This window comes from Brachypodium distachyon, chromosome 1 (genome assembly GCF_000005505.3).
Source record: "Brachypodium distachyon strain Bd21 chromosome 1, Brachypodium_distachyon_v3.0, whole genome shotgun sequence".
Classification (NCBI taxonomy): Eukaryota; Viridiplantae; Streptophyta; class Magnoliopsida; order Poales; family Poaceae; genus Brachypodium; species Brachypodium distachyon.
This window is the reverse complement of record NC_016131.3, coordinates 26290407-26303354: the sequence shown is the minus strand read 5'-3', so window position 1 is coordinate 26303354 and position 12948 is coordinate 26290407. Positions and strand designations below refer to the sequence as shown.

At 46.5% G+C, this 12948-nt stretch overlaps 1 protein-coding gene across 1 annotated transcript; it reads left to right on the top strand.

Annotated features, from left to right (window-relative positions):
• Positions 1–7931: 7931 nt before the first annotated feature.
• Positions 7932–12193, top strand: LOC100836531 (lysosomal Pro-X carboxypeptidase). The gene is made up of 10 exons (XM_003563270.4): positions 7932–8532; positions 8682–8862; positions 9029–9162; positions 10187–10299; positions 10586–10709; positions 10988–11143; positions 11223–11375; positions 11475–11554; positions 11673–11722; positions 11808–12193. Exons 1-10 carry the CDS (start codon positions 8050–8052, stop codon positions 11942–11944), a joined length of 1611 nt encoding a protein of 536 aa, XP_003563318.1. The 5' UTR covers positions 7932–8049; the 3' UTR covers positions 11945–12193.
• The last annotated feature ends 755 nt before the right edge of the window (positions 12194–12948 follow it).

Genomic DNA, 12948 nt, shown 5'->3' with positions numbered 1-12948 from the left:
TATTGTATGACTGCTAGTTCTTCTGCCTACTACTCCCTTGAGCATGTTTTAATTACACCGTTGAACAGTATAAAACAGTATCGATCTTCTGTATATTTGGACAAACTGTACTTTTGGTGTTGGAAAGTTTGTATTGTAGGCCTTGAATTGAGACTATGATCTTTGATGATCATTCCTTCGACACACATTGGATGCAATTTTACTGTGCATTTGGTTCTTGTCGGTGGACTATTGGGTATCTAAGTAAGGAAGAATAAAATAGAAGTTCACCTGTTGGATTACAGGGAGAATAAACTGCTTTCCTATCTAGCATTTCACAGTTGCTGATTGACTGGCTCATATGGACGTTGCAACCCATAACTGTAAGTTAACCGTGGAAACCTAATAGAAGAGAGTTGACTATTGCATGGGGACACAACATATCTTTGCCATGTTGATGACTCTTGTTGGATAAGATGGTGCGATAAAATTCATTTGATCCACTATAACCTTGAGGCCTCCGGGGCAGTCGTTTTGCTTCCTGATCTGTGGCAATCCTGCTGATACTGCCCTTTGCATGCTGGTTGCACTGGCGCCACTACCTCGTGGTGATATCGCTGTCTCTGGACAGTGTCCATGTGGGCGCGTCCGGCGTACTCCACTGAATCCCAGTTTTCTGTAGCGTGCTAATGTCAGGCCCCATTGTTGGTTCGTCTGTCGGATGCCTGATCCTGCTGAAATTTTGTTGTTTCCGGCGGTGCCAGAAGGCACGCACTTTCATGTAGCTGCCCTGTGATCAGTGGTGCGTTGACCGTCTCAAGGTCTCTGCAGTTTTCTTGCCAAAGTCTGGTTATTTTTATACTTCTCGTATCTGTAGGTATCCATTTGGTTTCTAGCTAGACCATTTGGTCTTGCACGGAGATAAGCGTCCAGCTCAAGCGGACACCAGATGAGCAATTATCTCCCGTGGTACAGTCTATGATTCTTTTACAAAGAACCTTTTGTCCTCTCTTGTAGGTCAATGGTTGGAATCATTGACAAACCGGTGGGCCAACACAGTGGCCTGAACATGTTACACCTGCAGACACATCTACGGTGTAACTTGGTAATAGTTTGTACTTGTCGACAAGCTGTTAATTAGGAGTGGGCAGTTAGCTGGGGTGTGTTGCCGTGTGGTGCACCTGTGCGTGTGTGGCTTTTATGCCGAGCTCTCTGTCTGTAAGGGTATCCATTAGAAATTGAATTCGGTACTGAACTTTGCTACTTCTCTCTTGCCTCCGGCGGCGTGCCGTCTGGTTGGGTTTCGCGGTGGGTTACAGCCTCGCCCCGTCGAAAACTGGGTTGGGTGTAACAACTTGGTATCAAAGACGTACGGTCCTCGGCGCGCTTCACAATCTCGCCGCCGGTCAGTAACATCGACCGTCTGGTCGGGGAACACCTTCGGGTCGATCCCCCTAAATCCCGATGACATTTGACCGACGTAGAGGAGGCAGCGACGGCTCCGGTCTCCAAGCCATCGGCCCAGACCCGCTTTGTCTTGGATGCTATGGAAAAGCTGGAGGAATCCCTCAAGACCATGTTCCAGCGACTCCTAGATGACGGGATTAAGAAGGGGCTGGATCAGGTGGGCAACTAGATCCAGGCGGTAGACACATCAATCGGCGACATCCGCTCCAACCTACGCGGGTCAACGAGAAGGTGCAGCACCACTCCGACCGGTTGGATCTCTTCCAGACGAAAGTGGACATGTCCATGGACGCCATAGCCACCGTCCAGCAAGAAAAGAGGGACCTTGCCCGCGTCCTTCATGGTGGCCAAGGGCCAGGTCCTACGCCTGAGGGCCAGCAGCCCACTGGTCATGGAGAAATGACGGCCGAGACAACTACACAGCAGCAGTTCGGCCAGCCGCATCACGCACACAACATGTTCGATTGTATGCCAGAGCACGGGCAACAGGGACATCGTCGTCCTTACATGCCCAAGATGGATTTCCTGAAGTTTGATGGGTCAGATGTACGTATTTGGGTTGATCAGTGTGAACCTTCTTCAAGATGTACCAAATCACAGAGAATTTCAAAGTTTCAGCGGAAACAATGAATCTCACCCACAATGCCGCGCATTGGTACCAAGCCTTCAAGCTATCCAATCAGTGCTTGGGCTGTCCCCCATTTAAAGAGGCTATCTTAGCTGAATTTGAAGGCAATGTGTGTCGCGATCGCTTGCGCGAGCTCTGTACATTGAAACAAACAGGGTCAGTGGCAGAGTACTTGTGCCAGTTCAACATGCTCTTATATCAAGTCAAGTTGTATGACCCGACGATAGGTGGCCTCATGGTGGTTACTCGATTTATTTTGGGTCTGAAAAATGAGTTGCATGCCGCCGTCAAAGTGCAGCTGCCAGCATCTGTCGCACAAGCTGCTCAATTCGCCACTGTCCAGGAAGGTGTTCTAGAGCGCCAACGCTCTTATCCTTCCAAACGGGACACGTTCAAGGCTCCAATTATCGGTGGCAACAAATCTGAATCCACCTCCAGAGCAAATGCAAGTAACAAATTGGAGTCTGGAGATTTGTGGAAGGCAAAGCAATTAAAAGAGTTTCGGCACGCCAATGGCCTTTGTTATCGATGTGGTGAAAAATATTCTCCAGGCCATTTATGTGCTACTCCTACGGCAATTGAAGCTCAGGCTCATGCGCTGCAAAGTCAAGAGATCATTTCTGATGACATATTGGATGCCCTATGTGCTGCTGAACCATCGGATGACACTGACATGCATTTGTCCTTGAATGCCATCTCTGGCACTGATAATCCTGAGGTAATTCAGTTGCGTGTGCTTGTTGGCAATAAGACGCCGCTCATGTTGCTTGATTCGGGCTGCTCTCACAGCTATCTGAACAAGGATCTGGTGCCCTACATAAATTGCTCACCAACACCTATTTCTCCAAAGCTTGTGAAAGTTGCAAACGGAGGTACTGAAGAGTGTAATGCCGAAGTACAGGGATTTCAGTGGTGGATTCAAGGTGAAACTTTCTCTCACACGATGAAAATTCCGCGCCTAGGAGGGTATGATGCTATTTTGGGAATCGACGGGCTTAGGCAGTGGGGTGAAATGCCAAGTAATTGGGATAAAAAGTATGTAAAATTGCAGCGCAATGGCAAGTGGATAACACTCCATGGTGTCACCAGCCCAGCCTCGATGGTTCAGTCGATCTCTGCTCTGCAATTGTGCAAGAGCTATGCTGCAAATGATGTATGGGCCACTGTGTTGCTCCAACAGGTGCCCTCTGACAGTTCAGTTGTGGCGGACATTCCATCTTCCATACAAGATCTCCTACATGAGTATAAGGATGTTTTCAGTGAGCCTTCAACTCTGCCAGCGCACCGGAAATTTGATCATGGCATTACCATTCTTCCGAGCGCAGCCCCTGTTAACTGTCGGCCATATCGGTACAGTCCACAACAAAAGGACGAAATTGAAAATCAACTTGCTGCACTGCTCAAGGCCGGCACCGTGATCCCTAGCATGAGCCCGTTTGCTAGCCCTGTTCTTTTGGTAAAGAAGAAAGACGGCAGTTGGCGCTTTTGTGTTGACTATCGACGCCTCAATGAATTGAAAGTCAAAAGCAAATTTCCAATGCCAGTTATTGAAGAGCTGCTCGACGAACTCGCGGGCGCAAAATTCTTCTCTAAATTGGATCTCCGTGCCAGGTATCACCAAATTCGCATGGTCGAAGACGATGAGCACAAGACCGCGTTCAAAACTCATCACGGGCTATTCCAATTTCGGGTCATGCCCTTCGGATTGACGAATGCGCCAGCCACATTCCAGTGTGTGATGAACTCGATCTTCGCACACTTAGTTCGTAAGTCAGTCCTGGTCTTCATGGATGATATTGTCGTCTACAGTTCGTCCTTGCAGGAGCACACAGTTCATTTGCGCACGGTGTTGGACATCCTCCGAGCCAATCAGTTTTATGCCAAGCTATCCAAGTGTTCATTCGCCAAGTCTCAGTTGGACTACCTCGGGCACATTATCTCGGATCATGGTGTGGCGACAGATCCTAGCAAGACCGAAGCGATGTTGCAGTGGCCAATTCCTACATCATTTACCGAATTGAGAGGATTCCTGGGCCTTACTGGGTACTGTCGTCGCTTTGTTCAACGTTATGGTGTGATGGCGAAACCTCTGACAGTCATATTACAGCAGAAAACATTTCAGTGGACACCAGCAGCACAAGTGGCATTCGACAATCTGAAACAAGCCATGAGCTCCACTCCGGTTTTGGGTATTCCTGACTTTAATCGTCCTTTCTTCATTGAAACTGATGCATCGGACATGGGTATTGGTGCAGTGCTTTTGCAGGATAATCATCCCATTGCCTACCTCAGTAAAGCACTCGGAGTGCGCAACCAAAAGCTTTCGGCCTACGAGAAGGAATTTATGGCTCTCATGCTTGCAGTCGACAAATGGCGGTCATACTTGTCCAGGGGGCCATTCACTATCAAGACAGACCATCAAAGCCTCTGTAATCTCACAGATCAACACCTGACTTCAGATTTGCAACGCAAGGCCATGACCAAGTTAGTGGGTCTTCAATTTAACATCAAGTACAAGAAGGGCCCAGAGAATGTGGTGGCAGATGCCTTGTCCAGAATGCCTCACCCAATGTCAGTAACTTCAGTTTGTGCTATTTCTCAAGGGAAGCCGGTGTGGCTGCAGGAAGTACTAAACTCATATGCAGTAGATCCCCATGCTCAACATTTACTGCAGCAGTTAGCGGTATCCAATGCTGACTGTCCAGATTTCACTTTGGAAAATGGCTCAATTAAGCACAAGGGACGCATATGGATTGGCGCTAACGTTGGCTTGCAAACAAAGCTTATTGAAGCCATGCATGACTCAGCTGTTGAGGGTCATTCCGGTCAGTTGCCAACTTATCAACGATTGCACAAACTGTTCAGTTGGACAGGACTTAAGCAAGCTGTTGAGGAGTACGTTCGTCAGTGTGAAATCTGTCAAAAGGCCAAACATGAATCGTGCAAACCTCCGGAGCTTCTCCAACCTCTTCCACTTCCGAAAGGCCCATGGCAAGATCTAACAATGGATTTCATTACCGGCCTGCCCAAGAGCGAGGGTTATGAAGTGATTATGGTTGTTGTGGATTGGTACACCAAGTTTGCACATTTTGTGCCCCTCGAGCACCCATTTACTGCTCAACTCGTGGCCAAAGCTTTCTTGCAGAACGTTGTTTGGCTGCATGGTATGCCTCTGACGATTGCATCTGACTGGGATCCAATGTTCACAAGTCGCTTCTGGCAAGAACCGTTTCAGTCCTTTAAAACAAAATTGAATCTCAGCACTGCAAATCACCCGCAGAGTGATGGCCAAACTGAACGCGTCAACCAATGCATCGAGATGTACTTGCGTTGTGCCACCCATGATCACCCAAAGAAATGGTTCAGCTGGCTCGCACTTGCCGAATTTTGGTATAATACCACTCACCATAGTGCACTAGGCTGTTCCCCTTTCAAGGCGCTTTATGGCTACGATGCTTCATATGAGATTATGCCTGATCTAGTCTCTGTACAAGATCACCAAGTGCAAGATATGCTACAGGAAAGGCAGCAACATTCAACATTCTTGCGTGCCCATCTAGAGAAAGCTCGACTTAGGATGAAAACAATGGCAGACCGTAAACGCACAGATCGCGAGTTTCCAGTGGGTGAGCGAGTCTTGCTGAAGCTCCAGCCCTACTCCCAATCATCTGTGGTCAACAGACTCCACCCCAAGCTTGCATATAAGTACTATGGGCCTTTCGAAATTGAGGAGAAAATAGGCACCGTTGCCTACAAACTGAAACTTTCAGAGTCTAGTATGGTGCACCCAGTGTTTCACATTTCACAGCTCAAGCCTTTTGTTTCCAAGTACACGGCAGAATCTGCTACTTCTCCAACTCCTGTTACTCTGGATGCTGCTGATTTGCAACCGGAAGAGATACTTGAGCGGTGACTCATCAAGAAGGGCAACCACGCTTATCAACAAGTGCGTATCAAGTGGAGTTCTTTGCCTGCCACATCTGCGACATGGGAAGGTTATGAGGTGCTGAAGCTGAATTTTCCAAATGCACCGGCCTGGAGACCAGCCGGTTCTCAAGGAGAGGGCAATGTTACACCTGCAGATACATCTACGGTGTAACTTGGTAATAGTCTGTACTTGTCGACAAGTTGTTAATTAGGAGTGGGCTGTTAGCTGGGCCTAACGTGGGCTGTTAGCTGGGCTGTGTTGCTGTGCACCTGTGCGTGTGTGGCTTTTATGCCGAGCTCTCTGTCTGCAAGGGTATCCACTATAAATTGAATTCAGTACTGAATTCTACTACTTCTGTCTTGCCTCCCGTCCGGTTGGGTTTGGCGGTGGGTTTCGCGTTGAAAAATGGGTTGGGTGTAACAGAACAGATCACATGATGGGCTCGAATAATAGCCCCACTAGCCTGCCTCGTGGGCAGATTCCACCAGTGCTACTGTGCTAGAGGTCCTGTTCGTTTCTGTTCGAAAAGTGTTTCTTTCTTTCTTATCTCGTATCGAGGCTGATTCAGCGCTCGCTTGTGTAATCTTGTCAAGCTAGGCTGGCTGAGGTGATGCAAGTAGCGCCAGTAGCTGATGGCATGGAGGATAAACAGCTCGAGTCTTGAGTTGAAATGATTGGCTGAACTCGTGAATGAGTGACTGAGTGAGTGAGTGAGTGAGACAAGTCGAAAATGCTTAAAGTGAAGCAATACTACTTTCAGAGCGCATGATTAATTTTAAAGTGAAGGAATACTTTCGTGCTTCATTTGAACAAGTTATGTAATACCTGTGGAGTGATTAATCCATGGTTTTAAAACAAACAAACAGCCGTACCTGATGCTTTTGGTGTGACGGTGGAATATGACACACGATGTTTGGTTGGATTGAATCGTTTCTACTTGTGTTGGTGTCTTTATTCTCTTCTTTTGGTAGTAACATAATAACCCAAACAGGTGAAGAAGTAATCTCCGCATTTAGCATCGCATGCTACTAAACACCAATCTTGTGGAGCATGCATGCCCTGTATATGTATGACATTCAATCAAGCAATAGCAAGCAATACAATAAAGGATCCACCTGTGTTCCAAACAAAGCAATTCTTGATCCAAAAGATCACACGCTTTGGTGGAATACGTACGTAACATTACAACATCCCATCAACCCGTCGCGTTCACTCCTCCTGGTAGCTAGCAAAGAGCCAAAGAAGCAGTCAACAGATCGAACATAAAAGCAGCTCGTCCATTCAAAACTGAGCGATATACATACATACATATATACATACAGTACTAAATTACTAAACTAACAAGTACCCTCTCGATCTTGACACGTATCGTATTCCGATGTAAACGTGAATAAGCAAGCAGTAACATTCCAATCTAGCGTTTTGACACCCGGCCCTGACGTGCGGTTTGGACAATGCTGACAAATAAAGGCCGCCCTCTGTCTGTGAGCGGACCTCGTGTGGATGGACAGATAATCCGCACGGCCGGACGATCCCTCCAGACGCCTTTAATCTGTTACGATGGAAACTTTCTGATACGGATATACGGAGTACTGTATATGGGAATACGTTAACGCACACAACCTTAAACTTTTTCGCCTGCAACAGATTTCCAATTCTGAGATCAATCGAGACGACACACAATTAACCTTTCTTCTCCTGCACAAGAGTTTCAGTTTCAGTCAGGACGAATGAGTAGGTGCAGGCAAGACCAAAGGCCCCGAATGGATACAATTGCCGTTGCCGGAGTTAACAAAAATCCATATAAGCAAAAGTTTCAGTCAGGACTCAGCTTGAACGAGTAGGTGCAGGCAAGACTGCAAGACCAAAGGTCCCGAATGGATATAGGCGCCCACGGACAATTGCCGTTGCCGGCACTAATCGCGGGAGTTAATTAACAAAAATCCATATAAGCAAACAAAGGACACGAGAGCCTTCTTAAACTCCACCACTCGACGCGAGAGCAAAGCTTAGTAGAGCTCTCGCGGACTCGTACGGCCCGCCAACAATGGCGGCACTCGCCTTCCTCCTCCTCCTCCTCCTCCTCTTCCTCGGCGCGCTCGCGTCTTCCTCCGCGTCGGCAGCACCAGCGCGCCGCCCGCCTCCTTTCCCCGCGGGCACCCCTCCTCTGCTGCGGGCGGCGAGCTCGAGTTCCGGCGGCAGGTACGCCGCCTCCGCCGTGGCGAGCGGCGGCAAGGCGGCGCCGGAGCCGGAGAAGAAGACGAAGAACCCGTTCAGGGCGCACTACTTCCCCCAGGAGCTGGACCACTTCACCTTCACCCCTAACGCCTCCAGAATCTTCTACCAGAAGTACCTCGTCAACGACACCTTCTGGCGGAAGCCCACCGGCAAAGGCAGAGGCGCCGCCGCCGCTCCAGGGCCGGTGTTCGTGTACACGGGCAACGAGGGCGACATCGAGTGGTTCGCCACCAACTCCGGCTTCCTCTTCGACATCGCCCCAAAATTCTCCGCCCTCCTCGTCTTCATCGAGGTACTCCGTCCGCCATGAATGGCCTCTCCAAGCTTTAAACCAACCGATTAACCACTTGGCTAAATCAAGCTTGATGAACTAGCTAATCACAGTGCTTAAAGTAGTAAGCTTTTAAGTTGAATGAATGAATGGATGTGGATGAATGGCAGCATCGGTTCTACGGGGAGTCGAAGCCGTTCGGGAACGAGTCGTACGGGTCGGCGGCGACGCTGGGGTACCTGACGTCGACGCAGGCGCTCGCCGACTTCGCCGTGCTCATCACCAGCCTCAAGCACAACCTCTCCGCCCCCGTCGCCCCCGTCGTCGTCTTCGGCGGATCCTACGGCGGCAGTAAGTCGGCCGTCTAATCCATCGTCCCCTCCGTCGTCGTCTTGTTTTGTCCTATCGTTCCGTGCGACATGGGTCTGGAACTTATTTAGTAGTTTAATTTTTGCGAGTCCGGCTCAGTAATTAATTATAATGCTTATAATTAGTTAATAGCTTGTTTGTTTTCTAGTGTTGGCGTCTTGGTTCAGGCTCAAGTATCCTCATGTTGCCATGGGAGCTCTGGCGTCCTCTGCGCCCATCCTGCAGTTCGACGACATCACGCCTTGGTCCAGCTTCTACGATGCAGCCTCCCAAGATTTCAAGGTAATATATCCGTACTCAATACTCACGTGTGTAATAACAAAAAATCTAGTCAATTTTTTTGCCATGGCCCACTGTCATCCGGCCCATCGATGGACAGAATCACAGAACCTTTTGGGCTTTGGCCTTGTCAAGGGGGGGACGGTTTGTACGTCTCTTAACTGACGGTGTGTCGGCCGGTACTACTGTACTGCTAATCAATCTTGCCTGCAGAGATGTGAACACCTGTCGTTACACAGGCAATTGGTTGGAGTGTCTGTGCTGGCATTAGTTTGGGGGTTTGGACACGTATATATAAGGACCAATGAGCACTGATTGATTGCCATTTTTAATGGCTTTCAGTACTTGTCACCCACTTGTTTGCTCCGTTTTTTTCAGTAGCTGTAGGACAGTGGATCTTTCCATGAAACTTGGATGGTGTTTGATGGTCACACGGTTATGCTTTGATCTCAGTTGAATTTAGTAAGGTTTGATTCGTGATCAGAGGGCTGGCTAAAATTTCTACTTTCTGGAAAAGAAAAGGAAATTGACCGGCCAAAGTTCCCCGAAAAGAAAAGGAAAGAGAAATTGGCATTGCCTGGCGCCCTGGCCAATGATGTAGATGTCTTGGGGAGGCCTTGATGAGGAGTTCATGATGGCTGATGGTGATTTCGGCTGTTGATTAGCTAGATTAGATTGTGACGCTTAACCGCGCCCATGGACTATCGATATAGGCGGTTGCGGATCAGGCCCTCAATTTGCTTGAAAAGATATGTGGCTTGCTTGTTTTAATGGTAACACTGAAAGTGCTTTTTTCCCCAATAACGTACTACTACGTACATGATATCTTGAGTTCACTGTTAGTGACTCATATGTTAATTGATTACCTTACAAGTAAGATACTAAAAAAGAAATTAAGGCTAATGGCTCTCATGCTAGTGACATCTCTCTCTCTGATTGATGCTCTGTTGGTCCTTCCCTCAAGCTGAAATTTCTACAGAAAAATGTAGAATGTTGACTTGAGTGTTGCTTGCAACTGATTTTGCAGTCTGAGAGCAAGAACTGCTTCAGTGTCATCAAGGCGGTTTGGGATGTGCTGGATGAAAGGGGATCCAATGACAAAGGGCTCTTGCAGCTCAGCAAAACATTCAGGGCCTGCAAGTAAGCTTGTCCAACAAAATACACTAGCCTCAATCTTATCATACAGGGAGAAAAAACAAATAATGCCAATTTTCTGTTGTTCAAAGTGTAAGTAAATCAAACAAATAGCCAAATCTTCCAGGCAAGAAGCACATGAGAAAATGACTTGCAGACACAGAGATTCTAAACTATTTTTTCAAAGGATAATTTTGCCAGAGTGATGAACAACTAATTAACAATGCCGTGGCTTGAACGCAATCAACGATGACCTGAGTTCATAAAATTGTTTGATCCCTCCAATTTTCAGGACCGTGAAGTATGTTGACTCGCTGAGCAACTGGCTATGGACAGCATTCGTGTACACCGCCATGGTGGACTATCCAACCCCTGCCAATTTCCTTATGAATCTGCCTGCTTACCCAGTCAAAGAGGTTTTGTCACTTGTAACCTGTTCTCTTGTCTGCATTATTACACCTAGAGTTTTAAATAGCACGCTTTAGCTGCGCTAGCGTTTTAAGCAGAGTGGCATTAAAGGTGTCAAAAAATTACAACATCAATTTTTGGAGTGCCGCTAAATTGCTCAGCTCGCTATTGAAAACTCTGATTACACCAAACAAATGACCAGAACAACAAAAGTTTCGCAGCTATCAAACAGGACCTGCTGTTCTTTCTCTCTACTGAACATGTAATTATCATGTAATTTCTGCAGATGTGCAAGATCATCGACGCTTTCCCCCCTGGAGCAGACATTGTCGACAAAGCTTTCTCAGCGGCGAGCCTGTACTACAATTACACAGGTGACCAGAAGTGCTTCGATGTAGAGGGTGGGGATGACCCTCATGGCCTCAGTGGCTGGGGCTGGCAGGTACCTGACCGACAGAAACACTGGAAGACCGAGAAAATAAATAAATCATATGTGTGTTTTTTGACACAACTTTGTGTAGGCTTGCACAGAGATGGTCATGCCGATGACGGTGTCGAACAAGAGCATGTTCCCACCATCCAGCTTCAGTTACGAGGAAAAGTCTGAGGGCTGCCTCGCGAGCTATGGAGTTCGGCCGAGGATGCATTGGATCACTACTGAATATGGTGGTCATGTCAGTGTTAATTCAGACTTTAAATGTTATACATACGAAATGTCTATAGCAACAATGCTTCAGTTGCAAGTTCTCACCTGGTACTGTAATTCACCGCAGAAAATTGATAAAGTTCTCAAGAGGTTTGGGAGCAACATCATCTTCTCCAATGGAATGCGAGACCCGTGGAGCCGAGGAGGGTAGGACTAGAAGATTTTTCAATCTGATTATTCGTTTTGGCAGTTTCAGTCATTCAAATACCAACTTTTCACTCTAGTATAATACTCCATAATGAGTTTCATTTCCAATTCCTATCAGGGTGCTCAAGAACATATCATCCAGCATCATTGCTCTGGTCACAGAGAAAGGTAAACATGAAGTTGTAGAAAAAAGTCAGAAAGGTATTCAGAAACTTATTTATGCATGGCTACTTCTTGTGATTGTGATGTTCAGGGGCACATCATTTGGACTTCAGAACTGCAACCAAAGATGATCCAGACTGGGTCATAGAACAAAGGAGACAAGAAGTTGAGATCATACAAGGATGGATAGATCAGTATAACAAGGACATAGCACATATGTCGCAGTAAGAAGGCACAATTGCTGTCATAGAGAAAGGAAAAGAATATTATCTGGCCCAATGCAAACTGCAAGGATATTTTCTTTGTTTTACAGGGTTATAGCACAGAAGATTAAGATACCACATTTAGTGCAACTGCAAATTCAATAACTTCTGTCATATGCAAATCACAAATGTGAAGTTCTCTTTGTGCAGTTCGACTTCTGAACTGCTAAATGAACATTGAATTTACAGAAAAATAGTGTATGGATTTTCCCTAGTCTGTTTCTTTAATCTTTCCAGGGACATCTCAGAACAACACAAGAAGCATTGCACAGATAAGAAGTAAATGAAGCACAACATTTCAGATGGTCCATAAAAAGACAATTTATTTGATAATTTAAACCATACATGGAAATTAGTTCTACCTCAGATAACACAACCTTGTTTCAAAAGACAACTACCAAGTTTAAAGCTAAATCTGATGTAAAATAAAACTGCAAGACACTACTCCTATCTGGTCTGCTACAATTAGCACAAACTTTGCACATATAGTGTGCAAGAACCATGGATTGATCAGCAGCTGGCCTGCAGCACACACAGAAACATCTAGAAGCTAATGAACTGCTCAGAACCAGTCTCCATTAAGGAGATCATCAACTTCACTGAAATTGTTAAGGAGAGCGTCATCTTCAGTGGAATTCTTAAGGAGATCATCATCTCCAATGGAATTCTGAAGGAAATCATCATCTCCAATGGAATTCTTAAGGAAATCATCATCTTCGAAGAAACTCTTAAGGAGAGCATCACCTTCAGAATTCATAAGGAGACCACCATCTTCAATGGAATGATTAAGGAGAGCATCATCTTCAATGAAATTCTGCAGTGAGAAAAGAAGTTTGAATTAGATCTGAACTGCTAAAAAAATTGATATCTATCTAGAGCCTGAAAATTCTAGAGACAATGCCAAGACTAAGTCGACTATGAAGACACCTTAAGTTCAGGATATATGCACGGACCACACAATAAAGCGAT

Excerpts from the sequence above, each read along its gene's own strand:
- LOC100836531 (XM_003563270.4), top strand. The coding sequence starts at position 8,050 with ATGGCGGCACTCGCCTTCCTCCTCCTCCTCCTCCTCCTCTTCCTCGGC. Across the intron at positions 9,163-10,186 it reads CAGCCTCCCAAGATTTCAAG|TCTGAGAGCAAGAACTGCTT; the intron begins GTAATATATCCG and ends CTGATTTTGCAG. Across the intron at positions 11,555-11,672 it reads GACCCGTGGAGCCGAGGAGG|GGTGCTCAAGAACATATCAT; the intron begins GTAGGACTAGAA and ends AATTCCTATCAG.